This window comes from Budorcas taxicolor, chromosome 9 (assembly GCF_023091745.1).
Source record: "Budorcas taxicolor isolate Tak-1 chromosome 9, Takin1.1, whole genome shotgun sequence".
In the NCBI taxonomy this organism is placed as follows: Eukaryota; Metazoa; Chordata; class Mammalia; order Artiodactyla; family Bovidae; genus Budorcas; species Budorcas taxicolor.
Window position 1 is genome coordinate 86591249 of NC_068918.1, and position 27703 is coordinate 86618951.

Genomic DNA, 27703 nt, shown 5'->3' on the forward strand with positions numbered 1-27703 from the left:
GATCAGGTTCCATTCTGTGCAGCTGAGGAGGACCAGGGCGCGGTGGAGTCAGCCATGGTCCAAGGCTTTTCCTGTCTCTGCTGTGAACTCTCCACTGTCCTGAGTCCTCCAGCCAGACTGGGCTCAGGTCTCACCTTTAAGTGAGGGCATGGGATTCTCTGACCTGCAGAGCACTCGGCTATGCTAAATTCCTTTTTCGTTAGATGACTGTGGTTGTAGTGAACTAACGGTAAAACTCCTTGCCTGCCTCTCCTCTAAGAAACATCCATGAATGTCTGTCGGTGCATGGATGGGGAGGGGAGAGACATCCCAACTTCTCCCAGCCCAGGGCTCATGGAGGGTGCTCGGGACCGAGGCTAGGTGGGGGTTTAGGCTGGGGCAGAGGAAATCCAGCCCACATCCTTTAGGGTCATTCTTCTTCCTGGTAGGAAAAGGGCTGTCCTCCAGCCAAACTTTAACTTTCCTACAGCTTGACAGTTACCTGAACATCCCCGAGGTTTGCTGGGCCACAGCGTCCCTAACATTGCAGGTGTCATTGTTTCTTGCAGAATGATTTGCTGTGTCCACAAAACGCCTGCATTTTTGCGGTGGATACATATATATTTTAAATCTGCCTCCCAGATCTTTGTGATAATATATCTTTGTATTGGAATACAAAATTGTCTCAGCATAAAATAACATTTGAGGAACTCAGTGTTTTCAGAAAGCTGGCTTGAAAAATAAGAAAGGCTAGGACAAAATGTTCTTTTTAAACTGCCTTCCCCACTTATTGAGGTCACGATAAAGAATTAGAAATAAACTATCTTGAGATTAGCAGATTAGAATCTGTGAATTGCTGATGATATAACCAGCTCCATACCATAGGCAAGGCAACGCTCCAACTTACTTGCATAGATCAGTTTAAGAACTAAAGAAGCCTTCGTGATTGTATTTTGGCCCCCAAAACTGCACAAAGAAAATACGATGTCAAAAAAGGATAAGTCGGGAACTCTGAGCATCTTTTAACTACAGCGTAATTCAGCAGATTTTTTGAAGAAAAACAGAGAAAATTATGACAATTGAGGTTCTTTGTTAGCAGTCTACAAAATTCATGTGCAGCATTTGTTAAAAAAAAAAAAATCCGAACTAAAAAAGTAGTAACTGTGGAAAAATGTTTAGTTAGCCTGTTTCCAAAATACCTTTTAAAGAGATAGTTCTTCTAATTTTCTTTGATTTTTTTTTTTAAACTCAATGCTTTTTTTCATTTGTCATGTGAAAAAAATTATCCAGGGTTTTTACCTCCCTGCTTAAATTTTTAAAAAGACAAGTATTTGTCACTTTGAATCTGTGTGGTCCTTTTCTCAGACACTATGCCTTATTTGGTGTCTCCTGAGAAAGTCTCCTGGGAAAGGCCTCTGAAGGTGGTGTCAGCTCCCAGGGCTGGGGGTTCAGGATGCTGTGGCCGTAGGTAGGGCAGTGTGGTCGAAGCTCCCACAAGAGGCAGGGGTTTCTATGTGAGCCCCAACCTAGCCTGAGCGGGGCTGTCAGTGACGAGGGCTCTGTGATCGAAGGATGGCTTGGTCTCCCCGTTTCCAGGTTCAGCCACCGACCACCTGTTAGTGGCCAGGACCGTGAGTGTCTTTTTTCCCTGGGTGATGGGAGCCTCTCAGATGCTCCTGTCCAGACTGGTTCTGATTTAGCTCTCGGGATGTTGCTCAGATGGAGTAGGAAATGGGAATGCACTCCAGTATTCTTGCCTGGGAAATCCCAAGGACAGAGGCGCCTGGTGGGCTACAGTCTGTGGGGTCACAAAGAGTCGGACACGACTGAGTGACTAAAGAGTGAGAGCCTTTGGGCAGAGGGGTCAAGATGAATCCATGATGATTCTGGTAAGCCTGATAACCTCCCTTAGAGGAAGGGGGATGAGACAATGGATCGAAAGAATAAGAACAAATTTACACTAAGCCATGGGAGAGTGTGTGGTCACCAGTACACACCACTGATATTCTTAATTGCTTAGCTCTCCCCTTCTGGGAGTGGATGAACTGAACCAGGGCCCTGCTGTGTTCTTTGTAGCCCGTGACTCCTGGGTTTTTCCTACAGATAAAAGAATCACAAGGTTTTGCCTCCTGCCTTTGGGCCATAAAACATACAGAATGTTAATAACCACATATTTTTAAAAAACTGTTCTTGTGTCTGTCCTAAATTTTATATATGTTTATGGCAAAACTGAGCCCAAATGCCATTTCTCTGAGATGTATCTTTTGTGAGAAGTTCAGTAAATCTCAAAAAGCAACATTTCCCCGCCCCCAAAATTTGCCAAATAGTGTTGCTCAAATTTGAGCACTTATCAGCATCACCTGGTGTGTGTTAGTCAGTCATGTCTGACTCTTTGTGATCCCATGGACTGTAGCCTGCCAGGAATTCTCCAGGCAAGAATACTGTAGTGGATTGCCGTTTCCTTCTCCGTGGGTTGCCATGGTCTGGTCCGGAGGTTCTTCCCAGCCCAGGGATTGAACCAGGTCTCCCGCATTGCAGGCTGATTCTTTACTGTCTGAGCCACCAGGGAAGCCCAAGAATACTGAGAGTGGGTAGCCTATTCCTTCTCCAGGGGATCCTCCTGACCCAGGAATCAAACCAGGGTCTCCTGCATTGCAGGCAGATTCTTTATCAGCTGAGGTACCAGGGAAGCCCAGCATCACCTGGAGGACACATTAAAACCCTGACTGTGGGCCTTGAACCTAGCTCCTCTGACTCAGCAGCTCTGGGGAAAGGTGCAGGAACTATACATCCCCCAGCAGTCCCAGACTGGGCTGCAGACCATTCTTGGGAAGCCTCCGAGAGAAGCGTCAGAAAAAGTAAGAGAAGTCAGAAAAGTATTTACTCCTGCATCCTGGGCACTGGGGTGGTTTACGTAGCGACATCTTTATAATCACTGGGCTATTCCACAATCCCAGCACTTTGCTGGCTTGGAAGCATTTGTCTTGCCCCTGAAATGAGCCTGCAGGTCCTTACAGGAGAGAAATTCATTCTGATACCCTGAGACAGTCCCCGGGGGGCCCAGTAGGAAGTTCACAAATGTTCATCTGTAAGAATGAGAAAAATGACAGCTTCCCCAGTCAGAAGTGACACTTCTGCTTTATCAGATAGTGAATGCATCTCAGATCCTGGTTGCTATGCTTGATGCTGTTTTTCCAGAATAGACTTTGGGACAGGGGCTACTCCAAAGGAACTGTGCAACCTCTCGTGTCCAGAATAATCCCAAGAACCTTTAACAGACCGCCAGAGAGATAACAACCACTCTTGATTCACTTAGAGGCCTAAAATCAAATGAAACAGAAGCTTTGCTGATTTTACTTTTTTTTTTCACAAAAATGTGGTAATCCACCTGTTGGTGACTCACTTCCAGTGGCCCTGGGTTAAGGAAACCAAATGGACCACAAGTTACTGGCTCGTTCTGAACCTTGAAATTGGCTGTTTGCCCACAGGGTGTCTGTTCCTCATTAGGAGGGCTGGGCTATCTACAGACGCCCTTCTGCAAATCCCTAAACACTTGAAGGAGAGCTTCCTTTACTGCTATCTACCAGAACATGCTGTGTGTGCGTGCGTGTGTGTGTGTAAAACATTGTCCTTTCTCTTACACATCACAAATGACCAGGTAGATAGAATACATAAATGTTAGTTGAATCTTTCTTGCCATACAAGAAAAGCTAGTTTCAAGTTTAAGCTGCAGTCCTTTGCACACTTAGCTGCACACTAGAATCCCTTGGGGGAGCTTTTAAAAATCCCCAATACCAAAGCCATTTCTTATACCAACCAGTGAAACTGTCATTTCTGAAGATGGGATCCAGACATCGGTATTAAAAAAAAAAAAATTCTACGGAGAATTGCAATAGGCAGCCAAACTTGAGGTCCAGAGATCTTAGCAACAGCTTTCGGGGTAAACTGATCTGTTAATTCTACACCTGGATCCTTTTCTGCAATTCCAGCCCTGGACGAGCTTCGAAGCAGCAGGTGTGCTCCTGGGCAGGGTGGGAGGCTGGGTCCATTTCCTGTCTCAGAAGAACACCAGTCCCGGAGAACCACTGTCCTGACCCACTCTCTTCTGCTCACAGAGGGAGGGAGCTGGGGTGACTTAGGATCTGCTGCAATCTTGCGGTTGATCAAAAGTGGCCACGAATTCTGTACAGCTGCTCCCAGCAAGCGATGGCATCTACTTCCCCACCCACTGAAGCTGAGCTGCTCTCACGACTTGCTCTGCCCTGTAGGGTGTGACAAAAGGGATGTCATGTGTGTTCTGAAGCCTGGGTCTGCAGTTGCCCAGAAGCTCCAGCTTTTGGTCTCCTGCATGCAGCTCTGAGATGGCCGTGTGGGCAGCCACGCTCACTTTCTGGAGGATGAAAGGCTGCGTGGAGGAGCGGCCAGGCGCCCTGCCCAGCCAGCACCCACTCGCAGACCGCAGGGACTCTCCGGCTGAAGGGTGTCATCTGAGTGAGGACACGTGAAACCAGCAGAGGAGCTCCAGCCAATAGTCAGGAAAATCAGAAACTGCTGTTGTGTAAGAGACTGTGTTTTGGGGTGGTTGTTACTCAGGAATAGAAGACTGAGACCAAAAGGGACTCCAGGAACTGTACTCGTGACTTCTGCACAAGGGCCACGAGGCCAGTTCTGTGTTGCACTGCCAGTGCTGATTTTAAAAAGCACTGATTTAACCTCTTTCTCAGTGGGAGTCTTTATTTGAAAGCAGCTTCATGACCTATTGGGACTTCTCTGGCAGCTCCTGCAATGCAGGCGATGCAAGGAGACACGGGTTCGATCCCTGGGTCGGGAAGATCCCCTGGAGAAGGAAATGGCAACCCACTCCAATATTCTTGCCTGGAGAATCCCATGGACAGAGGAACCTGGCGGGCTACAGTCTATGGGGTTGCCAAAGGGTCGACATGACTTAGTGACTACATAACAACGACGAACACGAACTATTGATGTGGTATTTCTCACACTGAGTGTGATGCATTTTTCATGATAACAACATTTAAAGCAGACTGTAGAGATATAAAATAAAAATCAACCAGTGAAGGATGCTAAAAAAAAAAAACCCAGTACCCACGGATGCAAATTATATATCAGGAAGCTTTCAGATGCAAAACTGAAGGCTAAAGTAGCCAGAACTTTGAATAATACACTGAAACAAATTCCAGAAAAGAACGATTGTCTCTGAGGGCTCCAGGAATTGAACTACTTCTGTAAATTTACTTCTGATATTATTTACAGTCAGTCAGTGGGCAAAGTGCTTAACTGGGTGTTGAAAAATTTGGGAAAAGGACATGGTTCCCAGGCTCAAGGAGCATGTATTGTGTTCCATTCCCAACACTTTGGTTTTCCAAGTCAGTAACTGCTGACGGCATTCATAATCTCGGTTCTGATGGTAGGAACTCAAACCTAGCTCTTGTGGAGACAGTCTGTGGTTCTTCAGTGGAAGGAGGGGAGCCCCAGCTCCACTAGGGTTTTGTGGACAGGCGGGTGGAGCCGGGGCGGGGGTGGGGAATGGGGCTTCTCACACCACAGTCTCGAAAGGGCCTCTACTGGTCAACATGCTTGTGTGATTCAGCATCTAGGAGTAATTAAACCAGAAGGCTGTGCCTCGCAACTAACCACTCAGATTTTACCTCCTCATATTACACTCATGTGCCTGTGTGTGCATGAACACACACACACACACACACACACACACACACACACACACACACACACTGGTTTGCTAGGGCTGCCACGACAAAATACCACAGACTGGGTGGCTTAAACAATTGAAATGTATTTTTTACAGTTCTAGAGGCTGGAACTTGCCTGGTGGCTCAGACGGTAAAGAATCCGCCTGCAATTTGGGAAACCTGGGTTCGATCCCTGGGTCAGGAAGATCCCCTGGAGGAGGAAATGGCAACCCACTCCAGTATTCTTGCCTGCAGAATCCCAAGGACAGAGGAGTGTGGCGGGCTACACGGGGTCACAAAGAGACACAACTGAGCGGCTAAGCACAGAGCGTAGCAGGCCAAGATGGAGGTGTCTGCGGGTTTGGGTTCTCCCGAGGCCTCGCTCCTTGGCTTGCAGAACGGCCGCCTTCCCGCGGTGCCCCTACAGGGCCTTTCCTCTGCGGCGCACGTCCCTGGGGTCTCTCTGGGTGTCCTAACCTCCTCTTCTCATAACGACACTGGCTCTGACCGCGTCACAGAGCATCCCAACGGCCTCATTTTAGCTGCATCACTTCACACCAGGCCTCTCGAGACACCGTCACGTCCTAGGGTACTTCATTCGCGTTAAGGATTTGGCATATGGATTTGTATGTGTGTGTGTAAATCCATAGACATATGTTTCACTGACAGGAAGTATATCTGCATTTGTTTCCCTGTCAAGGAGTTCGTGTCAGCTCTCTGCCTGATGTTAAAGTCTACGGATAACGACGAAGGAAGAGGAAAGCAAGCGGCTCTGAAGCAGCAGACGCTCAAGCCTGAGTCACTGGAGGTGAGGGGCTGGGAGAAGGCGGGAAGCCCGGGCGGCCCGCGGCGGGGGCGTAAGCTGCTCTGACTCTCCAGAGGGGTGGCAGTGAACTGGGGTGAAAACCCCCCCTTCTTGAGTGAGGTTGCTCAAGTTCTTATTCAGAAATAATCGCCCAAGAGGAAATTTTGGCGGTTCTTCTCTTCCTTCTCCTTCTCAAACTCTCCTAAATGTGACCAGGCAGATGGGACTTCCTTAAACAAAAGTCACTCAGTTCCCATTTTCTCTAATTGAAAGCATTTCACAGAAAAAGCCAGGCTACCAGATAAATATGTGAGACATTTCTTAACTGAGGGGGGGGGAGGGGGAATTCTGTAGATAACCAGGGACTCTGAGAGCAGGATAGAGGATGTTTGCCTAAATCCAACAACGGGAATTAATTTACAAATTCAACAGACTGTGCTATGGAATCTATTCAACACTCGAGTCTGCGGGAACGTCTCCCAAATTTGTCTAGCCGATCTTTGCTCATCCTCCACAGCAGAGTGCTTCTGGAGCCAGCCAGAGGGGCTCATGGCCTTCTCCCCGCTCCTGAGAGGGGCTGGCGCCATCGCTGCAGGAGGTGCTACCTTCCTGCTGGCTGTGGAGGGAGGGGCAGACAGGGTTTCAAAAAGAAAACATGCAGAGTCCACCCAGGAACAGACAGTGGGACAACGTGACATGGAAATCCTGAAACTGGAACTGTCAGCGAGAATGGCCAAAGATGGAAGACATCGACCCCTGCAGACAAGAGCCCTCCAGGCAGACGTCGGCACGAGCAGCCTAGGTGCAGGCCGCCTGTGTCCTTCCAGTCCTGAGCGGGATACCTCCCTTCCTGTGGGTTTTGATTTTGTGGTTCGTTTGCCTTCCTGCATTACTTTTGCTTGTTTGGTTGGTTTTAGTCACGATGGGTTGAAAGACGTTAAGGAAGGAAGGGAGCTTCTACGGTATCTCAGCAATCATCTCTGGACATGGAGATTACAAATTTTGCTCAAAATTCATTATATGAATTAAACATATAAATATTTCCTGTACTGCTTTTTTTTCTCAAGAAAGGAATTTACTTCTTCCCCTGAAAAAGAAGCCAAATCTGGGACCCAGAGTCACACAGGAGCCCGAGTCTCCGCTGAGGAACGTGGGGACCCGTGTGGCATGGCTGTGACCGTCAAACAGCCGAGGGTCCCCCACTGTCTTCCTGGGGAGCCTGCCTGGTGTCTCTCAACGGGTCTCCAGGGGTCTGTGGCTCAGCAGATGAATGGTGGTCATTTCCTGTTACACAGACTTTAAGTGAGTGATAACTTAAGTTCTTCCTCCATATTTATGGGGTTTCCCAGGTGGCCCAGTGGTAAAGAGACTGCCTGCCAATGCAGGAGCCACAGGAGGCATGGGTTCGATGCCTGGGTCAGGAAGCTCCCCTGGAGGAGGAAATGGCAACCCACTCCAGTGTTCTTGCCTGGGAAATCCCGTGGACAGAGGAGCCTGGTGGGCTGTAGTCTGTGGGGTTGTTGCAAGGAGTTGGACACAACTGAGTGACTGAACACATGGGAGGCATGGGTTCAATCCGTGGGTCAGGAAGATCCCCTGGAGGAGGAAATGACAACCCACTCCAGTGTTCTTGCCTGGGAAATCCCGTGGACAGAGGAGCCTGGTGGGCTGCAGTCTGTGGGGTTGTTGCAAGGAGTTGGACACAGCTGAGTGACTGAACACATGTGCAGCCATATTTATTGGGAATCTGTCACCAACACTTGTCTATATTGTTAATCTACTCTTTGACTTGGTACAAAATTATAGTTATCCTAAAGTCAGCATGTTAACACTTCCCGGTGATCAAAACCCCTCCTTAGGACTTTTAGGTGACTGCTGCTCAAGCAAGGCTGATAGGGAGGCCCTGGGGGACAGCGTAGGCAGAGCTTTGCTTCTATCTCTGTCAGGGCAGGGGCTGTGTCTCATTACAAAAGCAATACTCTCTCCACACTGCCTGGCATGTAGGGGCATCCAGTTAAGGCTGGTGGAAGAAATGAATTCCTCTAGGGGACATCTGTGAGTATAGAGCACGCGGGACCTTGACTCTGCAGCTGAAGCTGATGGAGGTCCTCAAGTGGTGGCAGAATCACTAGCTGGGTTCATCCAAGTGTTGGCCTGGAGTCAGGAGGGAGGAGGAGGAAGCAGGGTCATGTTGCCGCCTGGGGGCCTTTATGGGAAGGGAGAAGGTACTTCCTACACAATACTGAGTCTGGTTTTCTCTGCTGTCTGCCTTGAAAGTCCCACTAATAGTGTGACCAGTGGAGAGAAGTCTATTTTGGCTGCCCCAGTAGACAGACTCTATAGAAAATATTTACAAGAGCTTAGGCAAAGGCCCTGAACACAGGGAGGAGGTGGCCACAGGGCCAGGAAGCCTTTCGGCTGGTCCTCTGGAGCCCCTCTCTCATCCACTGGTGCCCATAAGCCCGGAGAGAAATACCTTGTCTGAAGCTGCTCGGGGGATTCCTCACTGCTAGTTTTAGTGAATGAGCCCGTCTTCCCCCAACCAACAGGAAGTGGGGTGCCATGCCCGTGGTCATTAGTGATGCTATGGGGGAAAAGAAAGGCTTTCATTCCTTCACGTCTTCCTCAGAGCTGCATGTTTCACACAGTGTAACTAGTTTTTTCTTAACAGGAAGAAAACTACTCTGAGTGAGAACTGGTTCTCCCTTCTAGAATCTGCAGACCGCTACATCCTTTTTCGAGGTTGCCTGTCAGGGTGGCTGTGTCTTAGAACAGCACTGCTCAAGGCTGCCTGGACGTCAGAGCCACCTAGGGGCCTTGGAATGATCCCAGGGCACCGGCTGGACCCAGGTCCACTTCTCCGGAATCTTTGGACTCAGGTATCCATATCTTTAAAAGCCCCTCAAGGAGTTCCAAGCTGAAGCCAGCGTTGCGAACCACTGCTTAGAGTCTAATAGCAGTCCTCACCGGTAAAAGCTTTGATTGAAGAAAAAGTCCAAATGTTTCTTTTAATTGGAAAAAGTAAAATTTTCATAATCTTAGAACTCAAAAGCTACTGAAGGGATTTCCCCTCACCCCTCGAACTTTCCATTAATGAAAAACAAAACAAATTTATACTGAAAACAATAATAAGAAGATTCAGCCCAAAGTAGAATTTTCCAGAAAGTTATGGGCAAGTGAAAAAAACTAAAGACTATCACTGAAAAAAAAAAAAAAAAGAAGCTTTTACAGGAATTTCCTTTTAAATTTGCTTGCAATGAGTGTCTCCTTTCAAAGGTGAATAAACAGCATTTGCCAAAAAGCCCCACCCCTGGCTGTTGCTAAGAAGCTCAGTGTCAAGGGATGGAAATGCCCAGGGCAGAGTTAACTCAATCTGACTCAATGTGGGGTTTTTTTCTTTGTACAAGTCTTTTTTTTTTTTTTTTTAATTAAGAAATTAACAAATTTTTAACAGTAAGAGCGCAAGTGGGTTACAAAATGACTAGCAGCTAAATGACTGGTTGAAAAGGTTTCTCTTGACAGCCAGGACGGATGGCTCATCTCGCAAACACAACTTTCTAAAGACTATATCAACCCAGTCTTATGCTGGCAAAAGAAATGTGTCTCCAGTTAGTTAGATAATAACATTCTGGATAGTCCTGAATTACCCTGAAGGGAGCAGAAAAAGAGGCAAGCGACCTAACACTCACTGAGCCTGCCCCAGAACATCAGACAATTGTTAACCCTTTGCTTTGTTTTCAGTTCAGTTCAGTTCAGTTCAGTCGCTCAGTTGTGTCCCACTCTGTGACCCCATGAATCACAGCACACCAGGCCTCCCTGTCCATCACCAACTCCCGGAGTTCACCCAAACCCATGTCCATCGAGTTGGTGATGCCATCCAGCCATCTCATCCTCTGTCGTCCCCTTCTCCTCCTGCCCCCAATCCCTCCCAGCATCAGGGTCTTTTCCAATGAGTCAACTCTTCCTATGAGGTGGCCAAAGAATTGGAGTTTTAGCTTCAGTATCAGTCCTTTCAATGAACACCCAGGACTGATCTCCTTTAGGATGGACTGGTTGGATCTCCTTGCAGTCCAAGGGACTCTCAAGAATCTTCTCCAACACCACAGTTCGAAAGCATCAGTTCTTCGGCGCTCAGCTTTCTTCACAGTCCAACTCTCACATCCATACATGACCACAGGAAAAACCATAGCCTTGACTAGATGGACCTTTGTTGGCAAAGTAATGTCTCTGCTTTTGAATATGCTATCTAGGTTGGTCATAACCTTCCTTCCAAGGAATAAGCATCTTTTAATTTCATGGATGCAATCACCATCTGCAGTGATTTTGGAGCCCCCAAAATAAAGTCTCTCACTGTTTCCACTGTTTCCCCATCTATCTGCCATGAAGTGATGGGACCAGATGCCATGATCTTAGTTTTCTGAATGTTGAGCTTTAAGCCAACTTTTTCACTCTCCTCTTTCACTTTCATCAAGAGGCTTTTTAGTTCCTCTTCACTTTCTGCCATAAGGGTGGTGTCATCTGCATATCTGAGGTGATTGATATTTCTCCTGGCAATCTTGATTTCAGCTTGTATTTCTTCCAGTCCAGCATTTCTCATGATGTACTCTGCATACAAGTTAAATAAACAGGCTGACAATATACAGCCTTGATGGACTCCTTTTCCTATTTGGAACCAGTCTGTTGTTCCATGTCCAGTTCTAACTGTTGCTTCCTGACCTGCATATAGGTTTCTCAAGAGGCAGGTCAGGTGGTCTGGTCTTCCCATCTCTTTCAGAATTTTCCGCAGTTTATTGTGATCCACATAGTCAAAGGCTTTGGCATAGTCAATAAAGCAGAAATAGATCTTTTTCTGGAACTCTCTTGCTTTTTCGATGACCCAGCAGATGTTGGCAATTTGATCTCTGGTTCCTCTGTCTTTTCTAAAACCAACTTGAACATCTGGAAGTTCATGGTTCACATACTGCTGAAGCCTGGCTTGGAGAATTTTGAGCATTACTTTACTAGTGTGTGAGATGAGTGCAATTATGTGGTAGTTTCAGCATTCTTTGGCATTGCCTTTCTTTGGGATTGGAATGAAAACTGACCTTTTCCAGTCCTGTGGCCACTGCTGAGTTTTCCAAATTTGCTGGCATATTGAGTGCAGCACTTTCACAGCATCATCTTTCAGGATTTGAAATAGCTCAACTCGAATTCCATCACCTCCACTAGCTTTGTTTGTAGTGATGCTTTCTAAGGCCCACTTGACTTCACATTCCAGGATGTCTGGCTCTAGGTGAATGATCACACCATCGTGATTATCCAGGTCGTGAAGCTCTTTTTTGTACAGTTCTTCTATGTATTCTTGCCACCTCTTCTTAATATCTTCTGCTTCTGTTAGGTCCATGCCATTTCTGTCCTTTATTGAGCCCATCTTTGCATGAAACATTCCCTTAATATCTCTAATTTTCTTGAAAAAATCTCTAGTCTTTCCCATTCTGTTGTTTTAATCTAGCACAAAACATTGACCTTGCTGATGGTTAAGGACTAGCTTTCCCTTGGGCTTCCCCTAAGGCTCACTGGGTGAAGACTCTGCCTAGCAATGCAGGAAACACAGGAGACACATTATTCAATCCCTGGGTCGGGAAGATCCCTTGGAGGAGGAAATGGCAACCTGCTCCAGTATTCTTGCCTAGAAAAACCCCATGGACAGAGGAGCCTGGAGGGCTACAGTCCGAAAGGTTGCCAAGAGTCGGACATGACTAAGCATGTAGGCAGCTTTCCCTTGCTGCTGCTGCTAAATTGCTTCAGTCGTGTCTGACTCTGTGCGACCCCATAGATGGCAGCCCACCAGGCTCCTCTGTCCACAGGATTCTCTAGACAAGAATACTGGAGTGGGCAGCTGTTTCCTTCTCCAGAGCTCCCCCTTAGCTGGAGGATAAAGCAACGATCCCTCAGGCTGACAGCTGAGCCCTTTCATAGTGAGGTCACATGGTGCCTTTCCATCCAATGTGCTCCACTCTGCCTCCTACGGGGCCAGTGTCCCTAAAGCCTTTCTAGTGAACAGACTCAACAGCAAGTGAGAGCCCAAGACAGTCTTCCAGACTCTGCTGGTGGTTGCTTTCCTGTCACTGCCAGGGTCTTCCTACGGGCTAGATGTTTCGCAGACTAGCCAATAAAAGCCTTGCCACAGTCACCAGGTGGGAATCGTTACCCTCTTTTCCTTAAAATCTCTTGGAGCTTTTGTCGTCTCCTTCAGATACTAAGGTTTATTTTTCTCAATACAAATAACACCTTTTCACTATTGAAGTACCTCGTCAAGTTGGGGTGCCGGGAGATGCTTATTCCGCGGGTCACCCAGGTTTCTCTGGACACTCGTGACTGAGCACAAACGTTTGTGGGGGACCTGGAGCAGAGTGGTCCAGGGCCAGGCCAAGCGGGCACTGCCCCATGGGGATGGGGGAGGGGGCATTCCTCGTCGATACCTCCGCCACGTGGCTGAGCTCAGTGTTGGGTCACGGCAGTGGCGGTGGCTGTGATGGAGGGAACTTACAAAACAGCACGAAAGACAGTGCAGGACCCAGTTCTCCCCCTCCTCTGTCATGGCTGCTGCTCTGTACGGGACGGTGCTCTGTCCCTGAGTCCTCACTTCTCTTCCCCCTAGTTGAAACTGCCTTCCCTCCTCTCGAAGGTCCAACCTGCCTCTCCCTGCAGGGCTCAGGTCAGATGCTACTGGCCCCCCAACCCAAATCCTCCCCATTTCCACGGAGCTCTGCTCAATGTATGTGACAGCCTGGGTGGGAGGCGAGTTTGCGGGAGAATGGATACCTGTACAGGTATGGCTGAGTCCCTTTGCTGTTCACCTGAAACTATCACAATGCTGTGTGTTAATCGTCTATATCCCAATACAAAATAAAAGGTTAAAAAAAAGCAACAGGAAAGCAAATCCTATCCCCCTTCTCTGGACTTGAGGTTAATTGCCTGCAGTGGGTTGAATTGTGGCCCCTCTCCCAGCAGTCTAAGTCCTAACCCCCTGTACCTGTGCAGGTGACCTCGTACGGAAAACAGTCTCTGCAAATGTAACTCAGGTAAGGGTTTTGGAGGTGAGATCACCCCAGAGTAGGGTGGGCCCTAAATCCAGTGAAGGGTATCCTCATAAGAGAGGCCGTGTGAGGACGGAGGCAGAGGCTGAACTCATGCCTGGAACACCAAGGACTGCCCACGTCCCCAGAGCCAGGAGGGCAGCTGGAGTGGCTCTTCCTAAGTTTGCAGATGCTATCCACCCCGCCGACGCTGTAGCTTTGGACTCTGGCCTCCAGAATAGCGAGAAGATAAATATCTGTTGTTTCAAGCCACCGGGTCTGTGCTGATCTGTAACTGCAGCCTCTGGGAACCAAGACGTGCCCACCATCCCACCTGACGCTTTCTTTGTCGTTGTTTAGTCACTAAGTCATGTCCGACTCTTTGCGACTCCATGGACTGCAGCACGCCAGGCTTCCTTGTCCTTCACTATCTCCTGGAATTTGCTCAAACTCATGTCCATTGAATTGGTGATGCCGTCCAACCATCTCATCCTCTGTCGTCCCCTTCTCCTCTTGCCCTCAATCTTTCCCAGCATCAGGGTCTTTTCCAGTGAGTCAGCTCTTCGCATCAGGTGGCTAAAGTATTGGAGCTTCAGCATGAGTCCTTCCAATGAATATTTAGGACTGATCTCCTTTAGGATGGACTGGTTGGATCTCCTTGCAGTCCAAGGGACCCTCAAGTGTCTTCTCCAACACCACAGTTCAAAACCATCAATTCTTCAGCACTCAGCTTTCTTTATGGCCCAACTCTCACATCCATACATGACTATTGGAAAAACCATAGCTTTGACTAGACGGACCTTTGTTGACCAAGTGATGTTTCTGCTTTTTAATTCGCTGTCTAGGTTTTCTAGGATTCCTTCTTGAGACCCATCAGTTTGCCTCCATGTTTCACATCTCACATCCATGGCGGCGTTCTCCTACCAGATCCAGCTTGATCATCCCTGGGTGTCCGGGTGTGCCTCCTGCAGAGCTGGGACAGTGCATGTGAGGATGTGAGCACAGAGCAGCACACCCTCCTGAAGGGGCCAGCACGGCTTGCAGGAAAGCCTGGCCTCCGTGGCTGCTCGTCCCCCCCATGGCAAGGGGACAGCCCGATTCTGGAGCAGGCTGAGGACTCTGTTGCTTCAGGACTTTGGGGTGTCCTCACTCCGTCTCTCTGGTCTATGCCAGGCAGGCACTGGGTGAGAAGCTCCTTCCTGGTGTTCCCTGTCATCCTTACTGTCAACTCGACCCACCACTCGGGTGATCTCATCAGGGCCTGACTTCACCAGGCTTACAACTTCTTGGGGTCAGAGGTCATCCCTTATCTGCCTGTGAACTTCCTAGCCCGGTGCTGATGACATATCGATAGTCGCTGAGTATCTTCTAACGCCCTTAAGGACTTGGCCTCTGTCATTTTGTCTTATCTGTTTGTTTGGCCTGCCCTGCCCCCCATCAACTCTCCCACTGCAGACCCTCAGCCCTCAGAAGGAGCCACCCTGCTAACACCTTGATCTTGACCTTCAAGCCTCCAGAACTGTGCAACAGTAACTCTCTGTTGTTTGAGCCCTGCAGTCTGGGGCACTTTGTTATGCAGCCGGAGCTGACCAGTACCTCCTCGTAGTTCTCCTATCACTCAGCCTCTCCCTTCGCATACGCTGTTTCCTTTGGCTGGAATGTCCCCCTATATTACTGCTGTGAAATCCTTGACTTTCATTGAGCACAGCTATGTGGCAGGCTCTGGGCTAGGAGGCTTCCATGTATTTCCTCATTTAATTTTCATAACAACATGATATCTGGAAACTTCCTTTTCATAAAAAGAAGCATTGCATATGCAGGTTGACCCACAGGGGTATTACATCAATAAATAAAGTTCTTCTGGGCAAACGAAAGAGAGCAGTATAAGATTCCATAATATCCCAGCGACCACACTGCAGGTGCTGGTCAAAGGGCACGTTCATCCTCAGGCACCTAGTCCAGCGTGACACAGATGACCTCGTGGTCACCTGATAGAGGATGGCATGGGACTTCCAACGTTAGTAAGAGAAACGGTTTTGTGTATGACTTAGAGGAAGCTATTCTGGAAAAAGAAAATCCGTTTGTGAAGCCCGGTTTGAAAGACTCTTACCTCATCTGAGACTCGGGCTTGAGTGTCACAAGGGAAGTGGGTGATTTATTGTATGTCAAGTGATTACAACAGAGCTGGGTGAGTAGTGAGTGCTCAGTAACTGCTGGCTGTAAGTATTCTTCGAAGACTCCTCCCAAGGGTGTGTGCCAGAAACATTAACTTTGGCTCCTACCTTATACGTGTGAGCTGCTCCTGTAAAGTTTATAGGACCACAGTTACCTCCTGCAAGGATAAAACCTAGACCACTTTTCTAGAGGACTGTAGCAAGTAAAGGAGGGTGATGTAACACCAGCCATTTCCTGCCCAAGCCCCAAGCCTCTGGCTACAAAGTTGGCAGGATCCAGTTCCCTTACAGAGATGCCCAGTGGACGTCTCTGTCCTTACATGCCCGTACTTCTTGGATGTAAACAGGCCCTTCCAAGACTGCAAAGGGAACCCTCTTCTTGACCCTTTTGCAGGTGTGTGCCTGCTCTATATCACACAACCGGACTCCATACTGGGCCACTAAGTGGTTTGCCAGAACAAGCTGAAACAAGTAGAGAGGTTTGTTAGAAAGTTTCTGAAGTCACCCCTGAGTGGCTGAGATCAGATGCTTTGAGGGATGATTCCAATCTTATCAACCATCCTGGCAACGAAGCCCATATTCCCTGACTCAGATTTTCCCCACCGAGAAAAAACAATGAGAGGCTGGTGTAGGTATCCACGCGCCTGCCGAGTGTGCAGGATGTCATCTGAGTGGCCTCATTTCTCAATCCTCCAAACTCCGTGTGTAGCAACCCCTTCCCCTTCCTCACAATTCCGTCCAGCAGCTAAGCTCACCTCCTGTCCAGGTGAGGGAACCGAGGCTGGGGAATGTGGGAGGATCTGCCACAGGAAATAGGCAGGAAAAGACAAGCCCAGGATTCTAACCTAGGTCTCCTTGGCTTTGGATTCCAGCCATTTCCAAGTCCCCACAGAGCTTGGGCTTCCCAGGCGACGTGAGTGGTAAAGTACCTGCCTGCCCATGCAGGAGACGTTAACAGACGCAGGTTCGATCCCTGGGTCCGGAAGATCCCCTGGAGGAGGAAATGGCAACCCGCTCCAGTACTCTTGCCCAGAGAATCCCCATGGACACAGCATTCTGGTGGGCTACCGTCCATGGGGTCGCAGAGTCGGACACGACTGAGCACATGCGCAGGCTTCTCAGGCAGGCGAACCTGAGTCGGAACCTGAGCCGGAACCTGAGTCAGGCACCATCCAGACAAGAAAGGACAAGACTGTTGATGAGCACCGAGGGCCCCACACACAAGCTCCCTCCAGGTGTCCGGAGTTCCTTATTCGTAATCTGGTTTTGGTGAAGGTGTGTATAAAGCCTGAGACTTTACTTACCCCACAGGCCCTGAGCGCCGTTCACCTGAGTCTCTAAGTCAGATGGCTTCTGCCAGCCAACCGAGGGCGCAGCTGAGTTGGGATGGTGAGCTCAGATGAAGATGGCGTAGAGGAATCCCCGGGGAAGAGCAGGACGATCCAGTTCACCTCAACACTAGTTTTTTGAGTGCTATCATGTGCCAGGCTCAGGGGCCAAGAGCAAACCGTGGGCTGGGCTTCCCGATTCCGTGCTGGGTGGCGATTCAAGGACCCCAGCACTGCGTGTGGATTGCGAGGGTCGACGGGGCGAAGCACGTGGGGGACAGAGTGGACCTTTTCCAGGTTACCTTCTAGGCCCACGGGAAGGAACGAATCTTGCGCTTCCTGAGGCTTCAGTCTCTTGGACACAGCTGACGTGGACACTCATTCCCAATGCCAAGAAGGAACAGTGATAATAATGCTTATGCTTGTATCATCACCCTTGCAGCGCTTTGGTATATGTGAGAATCCCGTGACGCATAAAGGCATTTGGAGAGGATGGTGTGTAATAAGGAAATTAACACCCCCATCAACCCTGCTGTGAGCAGAAAACTAAGGCTGCTCTGAGTCTTCTCATGAAAGACTGGGACAGCAAGCCGCTTTTGTTCCCTCACTGAACCTCCTATGTGATACACTCACTCATGGGGTTCCTGGCTCACAAACGTGCTTTAAGGAAAAGAAGTACTATTATTTGTGTAATAAGTCTTTTTGAGGGAAATAAACCTAACTGGTAGCCTGAGCCCTCGAATCGGTAGTGAATGACCAGCACTCAGCTGTCTCTCTTCCTTTCTCATCTTTGCTCACAACCTGCTGATTTCTTTAAAAGCAACTGATTTGGATGAAATGCAGGAAAGAGCCAAAACAGACTCTGAGGCAGCCCTCCGCTAATAATAATACAGATCCCCCCCGGTTGCTCCTGGAGGGGACAAATGTTCGCGTTCTGATTTGCTGTAACAGCTGTGAGTTTATTAAAGGACCAGGGCCTTCCTGTGGATCTTAGGGTTGAAAACCTGCCGCTGAATTTGGTGGCACTTACGGAAACTCGGTGAGACAAGGCTTCGAGGCCATCGTAAAGAAGATGGTGTTTCCTCCCCTGGGGGTGAGGCGGCCAGCCTCATCTTTGTCCAGCTCTTCCTCGCTGTCACAGGAGACCACCCCCAACTCAGAGAGCGGCAGCTTCTGTTCGAATCTGTAGCTCGTGGAAGACCTGGAAAAAAGCAAGTGAGAATCTGGTTTGTCTTCTCTGTTTGAGTCGGGAGTGCTACTGGGGATGTACTCCAGGTTACGCCAGCGGCCTTGTAAGACCTGAGCAGCCCCAGTTCAGAGGCGGGGTCCTCTTGCCTTCTTTGCTATCCATCTCTGTCATTTGGTTAGCCGTCCACACAGTGTCCAGACAGTACTCAGAAAGAAAGATTAAGCACTAGCAAAACTTTCTGTGGGTCATTTCTGAGGAAGCAGCTGTCAGTGGGTCTGATTCGACAAGGCACCCACTGGCACAAATGCCTTGAGATTCCCCCAGGTCCCCAGTTCCAAGTGGAGACTAGGTCTGCATTGGAGGTTTGGCACAGAACCAGAGATACAGCGTCTTTAGTAGAGTTGAGTGGGTGCCATCCCTATGTCAGCCCCCAACTCATACAAGGACATTCTCAGTGGCCAAGGGTTTTGATAATAAAAGCCATGATAACAGATGGGGATTTTTGTCTTCATAGCTTTCTGTGGCAAGCGCCAGAAGTCAGCAGGATGTGTCAAAGGACATTTCTTCCTGCCTCATTTTAAGAGATTCCCAGCTTTGTTGTTAGTAAAAATAAAAAGCACCATACGGTAGATCAAAAGAAAAGCTTAAGGCCAGGCAGATAGTAGGCACTTAATAATGAAAAGAAAAAAATTGCAAAAAGAATCGGAATTTAGCAGGCACTTTGAAGGATGAGTAAAGTGCGGCATAGTGTTGAGACATTCCCTCTTGACAAGAACGAGCTTGAAAGTCTCCCTTTCAATCTCAGTGGGCACTCCGTGTACCACAATATAATTATTGTAAGGCGTGGGGGAAAACACATTCTGGACATGCAGGAAACATTCACCCTAAAAGCAAGATATGTCTGGCCTTCTGGACCCTTATCAAGCTCTGCTTTTCTATGAAGCTCCTAGCTGCAATTCACCAGGAGAACTGGGGGCAGAAAAGAACCATGGCTTTGGCAGGGAGGGATGAAGTTGAGAGCTAAGGGTGGGCAGTGGTCCTCACCATCCCTGATTTAGGAGAGGAGGACCACTTTATCTGGATGTAGCGCTCAACTGAATAATAAGAATAATAGCCAGTGCAAAACACAGGCCCATAAATATCACTTAACCTCAGCATATTTTCAAAACATTTCAAGCATCTCAGAGGCACATGGCATTGCTAACACAGAACAGCAAACTTTGATGATAGCAGGCGCAGGGAGGGCTTCTGGCTGGCGGGGAGTGAGAGGTGGAGGGCAGGGGAGAGAGCAGGGACAAGGTCACGGTAGCAGTTCTCTCATTTGCCCAGAGATTAGCATAAGGCCTTGTGCTGGCCACCCAGACAAAGTCCAGTTACTCTGTAGGGCAGGCTGACCTGTCAGTCCTAAATATATATATTTGCAACAACAATTTTCTGCTTGAAATAATAAACAAGAACTATGGTTGCATTCAGTTCCCATCTCTCACATTGCCACCAGGGTACCTCTGGTTATCTGCATGCAGAGATTCAGGGCAGGAGGCTGGCAGCACCCTCAGGTCCCAAGGAAGATGATGCCCTGCATTTTTCTGTGTGTGTGGTTTTTTTTAATCATCGTTTAAATTCATCCTCCTTAAAGATGTCACCCTCACTGGGAGATCACAGACTGATCTTGGAGAGAAAACAGACATTGGCATCTTCCTCCTAAACCTATTTTTGTGAGAGCCGAAGCACACGAAGGACCAGACTTTGATATAACGGCTGTCTTCAGCATCTTCTCCCCCAGCACATTTTTGTTGCCAAGGAAGACTGTCTTGGCATGCTCTTTGCAAGAAGCACAGGACTTCCCAGGTGGCACTAGTGGTAAAGAACCTGCCTGCCAGTGCAGGAGGTGTAAAAAGATGCGGGTTCGGTCTCCGGGTCTGGAAGATCCCCTGGAGGAGGGCATGGCAACCCACTGCAGTACTCTTGCCTGGAGAATCTCATGGACAGAGGAGCCTGGTGGGCTACAGTCCACGGGGTCGCAGAGAGTCAGACACAACTGAAGTGACTTAGCACGCACTGCAAGAAGCGCATCTCTGGCCTGTCAACAAGACATACCGAGACAGCACTCATACTCCAGAGACAGCCTGATTCCTCTACGACTTGAAACTTTAAAAGATACGCTCCTGACACCTGCTCTCCCAGCTCCTGCTTTACCCCCTGCCAACACCAGCCCGCGTTTCCCCATTTCCTCACGATGGAGGCAGCCTGGCTTACTTTGTGTTTGTCTGCCTCGTCTTGGCTTCCTTGTAGGTGACTATGCAAACTACCAGCCAAATATACGACTTCTCCCTTTTCTACGAACTCAGTTGACGGCGGGGCACAAGGACACTTCAACCCAGTGAGATGTTACATTTTCTGCTCACACGAAGGAAAATGTGAATCAAGAAATGGTCAATGTTTTTTTCTCCTGGGAGACAGAGTAGGGTGTTTAATGCCCACCAAATCAGCCCTTGGATTTTTTGGGGGCTTTGTTTCTATTTTTGCCAAGACAGGAGTTGAAAACATAAACTGTGAAATATGATTACAAAGTAGTGACATGGGTGTCAGAAGTGACCTAGGAGACTACCATCTTGTTTGCGACTAAACTTGCTATGTGGTTGTTAAAGCAACGGAGTCCAATCGGAGGAGCACAAGGGCAGGGCCTTTCCGGGAGGGGCCTGTGCGTGCCGGGTGGTGCGGCCAAGCTCTCTGAAGTGCCCGAGGTCTTGTCTCACTCCGAGGGTGATGAGACTGGGTAGAATGGACTCAATATGTTGTGCTGTGTCTTCAACTGATGGGCAGCTCGGAGCCCTGGAAGAGCTGCTTCCCCCAACTCCTGGAAGGACAGCCCTGGTACTCTTAGGACAAGCTTCTGTATCCTCAGAGTAGGGGACTGTGCCATGAGAGGTCCTCTCTCTGCCAAGACGAGCTGGTAGCCTGGATGGCTACACTGTCTGGTGAGAGGCTGAGAAATTCAGAGAGGTCAAAGCTCCCAGTCCCCCAGGCTAGGGAGATATAATTAAAAATGTGGATCATTAGGTGAGGCTGGTGAAACAACATGGGGAATGCCTCTGTAGCTGGGGAGAAAAGCAGACCCAAGGGAACTGGATTCACTTTCTCAGTTAATGGACGTGACTGTGCCAGTCCACTGGTTTCTTCAAGCCACGCCGTTTCTGCCTTAGCCAGTACCCATGGGCCAGGAATCTCAAGACTACATCAGATTACACGTCTAGACTCTCTTGCTTCTTCCTCTTGCCCCCAAACTTAAGGTCTTCTAGGAGACTGTGTTATAAGGGAGGAATGTGTCCCGAGGGGACCGGCTGAATTGGCACTTGAGATGGCCGTCTGACCAGAGAGGGTGCCAGGTGCCACAGAACCGAAAGGAAAAGACTCATTGAAAATCCGTCTCTAGGTCTCTGCTCCCAGTTCCTGGCACAGCTCCTGACATCTTTGTAAGTTCTTAAGTGCTAAGAGCATTTAGGAGACTATTTTAACTTTCGGTCTTTGATCCTGGCTCCTGACAGAGTTCCTTGGAATTTCCTGGGTGATAAGAGTGTCTTTTGTTCTCAAGAAGTCACTCTGGGTGGACTCCAGGATAGCTTCTGGGGATACTGGGCACCAGAAAGACTAAGCCATAATCAGAAACATGGAGATTTCGGGCTCACGCTTTCATCCTCTGAGAAGGGGAGGAAGATGGAGCTTGAGTTAGTGACTGATCATGCCTATGTGATGAAGCCTCCACAGAACCCTCAAAAATATGGTGTCTGGAAAGTTTACAGGTTGGTGAGCACACCTACAAGCTGGGAGGATGGTGCATCCCAACCCCACAGAGATACAAGCTTCTGTGCTCAGGACTCATCTGGATCTCCTCCCGTGCACTTCCTCATCTGTGCATGTGAGTGCGTAGTCGTGCCTGACTCTTTGCAACCCAGGCTCCTCTGTCCATGGGATTCTCCAGGCAAGAATACTGGAGTGGGTCATTTCCTTCTCCAGGGGATCTTCCTGACCCAGGGATCAAACCTGGGTCTTCTGCATTGCAAGCAGAGATTCTTTACTGACTGAGCTTCAGTCTGCACTAATTCCAGTTATTGTCAGGATTGATGTGAACTGTAGGTGCCCAGCTGGTGGAAAAACTCCACACAGCTGATGTCACAAGTATCATGTGGTAGCCCCATTACCCCTGCCAGGCTGGGCTGGGTCAGTCACTGAGAGGCAATTCGTTTGCTCAACACCACAGGGGTGGAGGGGAGCTCTATTTGGAACCCAGAGCATTTGGAGTTGTTCTTTAGTACTTCCATGTCCAGTGGAAAACTATAGCAACTTAAAAAAAAAGAGAGAGAGAGAGAGGGCAGTGAGAATCCAGACCCCTCTGGAATGAGGGGCTGAGTCACTGCACCAGACAGAGAACTTGAACCAGCTGAAGCCTGAAGGAAGCCTGGCTGAGGCTGAAGGAAGCACAGAATGAGCTGTGGGGGAAGGAAGTTATATGTCTCAACCAGTTAGAGGGAGAGGGGGCTGTTGGAACCATGTCTATTTTTAATGTGCTCCTTCTGTGTGCATGTGTGTGCATATGCTAACATATTTCTTCTTCTCTGTCCTTCTCTTTGAGACTTTGAATGGTGTTACTGGAAACCAACTTTACAATTCAGTCTTTCAGTTCAGTTCAGTTCAGTCGCTCAGTCGCGTCCGACTCTTTGCGACCCCATGAATCGCAGCACGCCAGGCTTCCCTGTCCATCACCATCTCCCGGAGTTCACTCAGACTCACGTCCGTTAGGTTACATGATATTTGGGCAGGACTGAGACCGAATTTGAGGAATAACTACAGCTCCTGTCTGTATCTTATCGCTCTGCTTCTTTTGCTCCCCACTTCTTGTTTGATACTGAATGGATCAGATTTTCTTTACTTCCTTATTTCCCTGTATAATTGTTTGGAAAGCATACATTAAAAAATTATTTTAGCCATCATCCACTACCTCTTAAAATTTAAACTTGACCTTATGTTTTTCTAACGAAATCTAGAGATGATTGGTATGTCTATTCTTTTCTTGAACAAGTAAAAAGTGACTTAACATCTGAGCTTCTCTTCCATCTTTTATGATATTATCATCTATTATACGGAGTCCATCTTGACTTTAGTTTCACACCCTCAGTTAGCTATTATAATTATCTGTACAGCCAGTAACTATTTAGACTCGACAGTGCATTTGATGGATTTCTTTGGCCACTATTGTGTTTTGGGAGCTCCATCTTTCCTCTTGGATTCAATATCCCTCTTGCTGAAGTATACCTTTCAGTAATTTGTCAGCAAGACTCTGTGGGGGCTCAACTGTTAGACTTTATATGTCTGAAATTATCTGTATTTAACTTCTAACTTTGAATGGTAGTTTAGCTAGAAATAAGATTCCTGTGACTATAACTGTTTTTCCCTGAGTATTTACTATAAAAGGTATCATTTATGGTCCTGGCATCTATTATTGCTTCTTAGAAATCCACTGTCAGTTTAATTATTCCTTTGTAACTTGTCTGTTTTCTTTTAAAATAACTTTCTGATTTTTCTCTTTACCTTTGATATTCTGCAGTTTTCCTACCATATACTATCCTGGATTCAGCTGACTCATACAACTTGAAGACTCATATTTTTTCTCTCTTCTGGAAAAATTTCAGACACTTATTGGCTGACTACAGTCTCTAATTTTTTCTTTTATCTTCTTGTTCTAGAACTCTAATTAGGCACGTTAGCCCCTCTCATTCTACCCTTGTACCTTTTATACTTCACATTTTCTTTCTGAACCACATTCTAAGTGATTTCCTTAGTTTTATATTCTAATTCATTAATCTTTCTTTCAACTGTATGTAACTTTCTATGAAGCCTACCTTTTGGGGCTTCATATCCATTATTTTTGTTTTCACTTGTATAAACTTAGACACTTGTATAAACTGAATTTTTAATGTATATTTTCCCTTTGCACCCTTTCCTTGTATTTTAAATATGTTTAGATTGTTTAATGCCCTCCAGTTTTTGATGTGAAAATATTGTTTATATTTATTAACTGCCCCTTTTGGTAACTTGTTTTCTATTGTGGTTTGGATTCTGAATATAGTTTTAGAAAAGGTTGTTTGCCATGGATGATACTGCTTATGGGAATATCCCTATGGAGCCATTCGGTGTTTTCTAGAAGCTCCTGGTAAAGCATCTAGAGGTGTCTTTAACCAGATGCCTCATCTCATAAAGCAAAATGGAGTCACATGCCTGTAATGTCTATCCTAGGGCCAGTCACTCACAAAAAAGAGAGAAAGGCTTTAGACTGGTCAAGTCCACCCCAGTCAAACTGAGGGTGGTTCAGCTTCCTCTTAGACATGTGGGCTTGGAACTCCCCTGGCAGTCCAGTGGTTAAGACTGTGCTTCCAATACAAGGGGCATGAGTTTGATCCCTGGTCGGCGAACCAAGATCCTGCATGTGGTGCGGTGCAGCCGACAATAAACAAACAGCTAAGGGTTTTTTTTTTTTTTTTTTTTTTTTAAAGAAACATGGGCTTAGTGGGTGGAGCAGATTCCTGAATGAAATCAAAGTTCTAGTAGGAAGCAGGAAATGAGATATGTACACCTAAAACTGTAACACTACCGAAGCTTTCAAATTTGCAAAGACTCAGGAGTTAAGAATCCAGTACAGAAATTCCTCAAGGGTTGTGGAAGGGAAGAGAGAGAAAGGATAATTAAAAACAAAACCAAACATGGTAAAGGGTGAATTTTGGTGAGACATATTGTGATGGAGCATCATTTATTATCTTCTCCAGAACTGTCTCACATTTTCACAAAAGGCAAATTCTGTTTTTGTTGCCAGGTATGAGGCAGCTCTAACATTCCACAAAGTGCTTTTCTGTTGCTTTTTCCTTCTTTTCACAAGAGAAAAAAAAGAAGAGGAATAAAAGCAATTCAACTAAGAAAATATAAATAAAATGATATCTAAATTTAGATGATAAAAATTTAGTGCTAACAGTAATTTTAATTAATCTGTGAGTACATCGTGATCCTTTGCAGGGATCAAAGTCATCTGAAGAAAGGAAAAGCTACATCCACATTATTGATGCAGGGCTGTGCTTGGCCCCTGGTCACACACGCGGTAGTTAAGTGGCATGAGAGGACCAGGGTGGCTGTCACCAGCCGCCCAGCTTTGGCATCGACTCTGCTGCGATTTCCTCATGAAGCTAGGAAAGGAATAGCAGAAGCACCCGACGGGGGCCAAAGTGCCACAGTGCTTTGCTAAAACAAGGAGATCCAACCAGTCCATCCTAAAGGAGATCAGGTCTGAGCGTTCATTAGAAGGACTGATGTTGAAGCTGAAACTCCAATACTTTGGCCACCTGATGCGAAGAGCTGACTCACTGGAAAAGCCCCTGATTCTGGGAAAGATTGAAGGCAGGAGGAGAAGGGGACAACAGAGGATGAGATGGTTGGATGGCATTACCGACTCGATGGACATGAGTTTGGGTAAATTCCGGGAGCTGGTGATGGGCAGGGAGGCCTGGTGTGCTGTGGTCCGTGGGGTTGCAAAGAGTCGGACACGACTGAGTGACTGAACTGAGCTGAACTGGACTTCCTCTGTTCAGTCAATTTTTTATAAGTGCCAGCCACACGTCAGGAACGATACCAAGTGTTGATGTGTCAGGGAATAAACAAAACCTCTACCTTCACTGGAGCTCACTGGAGATGAAAACACTGCATCGGACTTTTTTTTTCTTCAATCTATGGGTATTTGAATTCTTCATTATTTACGAAGATATTTGACACTTTGTTAAAAAGTAACAGCAATGCTGATCACAGTCGTAGGTGCTAAACTACCTGAAATCCAGCATCCTAGACCCCAGGATCTCCATCTGCTTATGCAACTTTTTCCTGCCATTTACTCATTCATTTAGTCAAGTGACGCCGGGTAAAGTGGTAGAGGAAACATCTGTGCAAAAGAGACAATTCAGAGAACTGAAGACTTTAGCGGGGGAATGAGGGTATTGTTACGTGAGGGGAGTGACTGGCTGAGGTTAGAAGAATGTCCCAGAGAAAGGGGGAAGCAAATGCAAAGAAACTGAGATGGCAAAGATCTTATTGGGTTGAGGAACCACGGTTCCCTTCCTGCATGAAGCCATCGGGTACCCCAGCCTCCACATCCCTCACTTCTTCTAGCTCCCCATCCTCTGCTCGGAGAGGCTGGATTTCTCCCTGGCCTCTCTCCCACCTACTGCCCTTCCCTCGCGTCTTTTCGTAGGCTTCCCAGGTGGTGCTGGTGGCAAAGGACCCGCTTGCCAATGCAGGAGACATAAGGGATGATCCCTGGGTTGGGGAGATTCCCTGGAGGAGGGCATGGGAACCCACTCCAGTATTCTTGCCTGGAGAATCCCATGGACAGAGGACCCCAGTGGGCTACAGTCCATGGGGTCACAAAGAGTCAGATGCAACCACGTATGCATCCTTTCTCTTGTCCCTCTGTCTCACATCCTTCCTTTTTTTTTTTTTTAATCATTTCCACATTTTTCCTATCTTCTTATAATTTCCTCCTTGAATTTTGACTGCCCAGAATTTGGTTGTTTGGGTTGGAATGTTATTGTTCAACCTTGAAATCTACCGAGTCTGTGAACATGCTTGGAAGCATTGCCAGCTTTCCTATAAAACAACTTTTAAACATGGCTCTGTAAAGTTTTAATGACCTCATGTGTAAACCCTATGAAGGGATCAGCCTGTGTTGAAGCTGGGTTTGCAAGGCACACTTTGCACACATTGTCTCATTTAACTCCAGCTCTGATTCACCGAGGAGGTGCTCTCATGAGGAAACCAAGGGTGCAAGGACTTTGCTAAAACCTGACGGCTAATACACAGGAGAGCTGAGACGGAAACCCAGGTCTTCTGATGCCAAATCGATCTTTTGCCTTCTGCACAGACAATACCATCTCCCTGAATAAACACCACAGTTTCAATTTCAACAACTACAGGACACCTTTCAAAGCTTACACTGAATAGGATTCTGAGTCCAGCTGATTTTTGAGACCTGAACTCTTGTTATTTATTTAGATCAATTGCCCTTCCAGATGGAATGGACAGAGAGCACCCAGGCACCAGCATAGCATCTGGCACAGGGTTAAGTTTAACAAAAGCTTGTTGATAATAAAAAACATTAATCCATTCCCAGCGCCTCCAAGCCCATCCATGAGAATGAGTCATTAATTTATTTGCGATAGCAACTTCTTGCTTCGGGAATCAAATTAACCACTTTATGCCTCCAGCTCAAGTCAAATAAGGTCCTGTCTGGTCCGTGGAACTACCACTGATCTCCATGGGAGCTTCCTTTTGGGCCAGCACTCGAGAGGCAGAGAGGGGTGTGAAGAGCTGATTCCAGGAGAGCCGAGGAAGGGAAACGGACAGGATTCTAACACTGAAACCTTCAGGGAT

General features: G+C 47.5%; 1 protein-coding gene across 2 annotated transcripts in view; it reads right to left on the bottom strand.

The window, feature by feature from the left end:
* LOC128053310 (T-cell activation Rho GTPase-activating protein-like) overlaps positions 1-27703 on the bottom strand; it is an 86579-nt gene that overhangs the window by 18925 nt on the left and 39951 nt on the right. For both annotated transcript variants that reach the window (XM_052645810.1, XM_052645811.1), the window contains one exon: positions 18083-18253. In XM_052645810.1, the coding sequence (XP_052501770.1) occupies positions 18083-18253 (171 nt within the window). The remainder of the gene's footprint in view (positions 1-18082; positions 18254-27703) is intronic.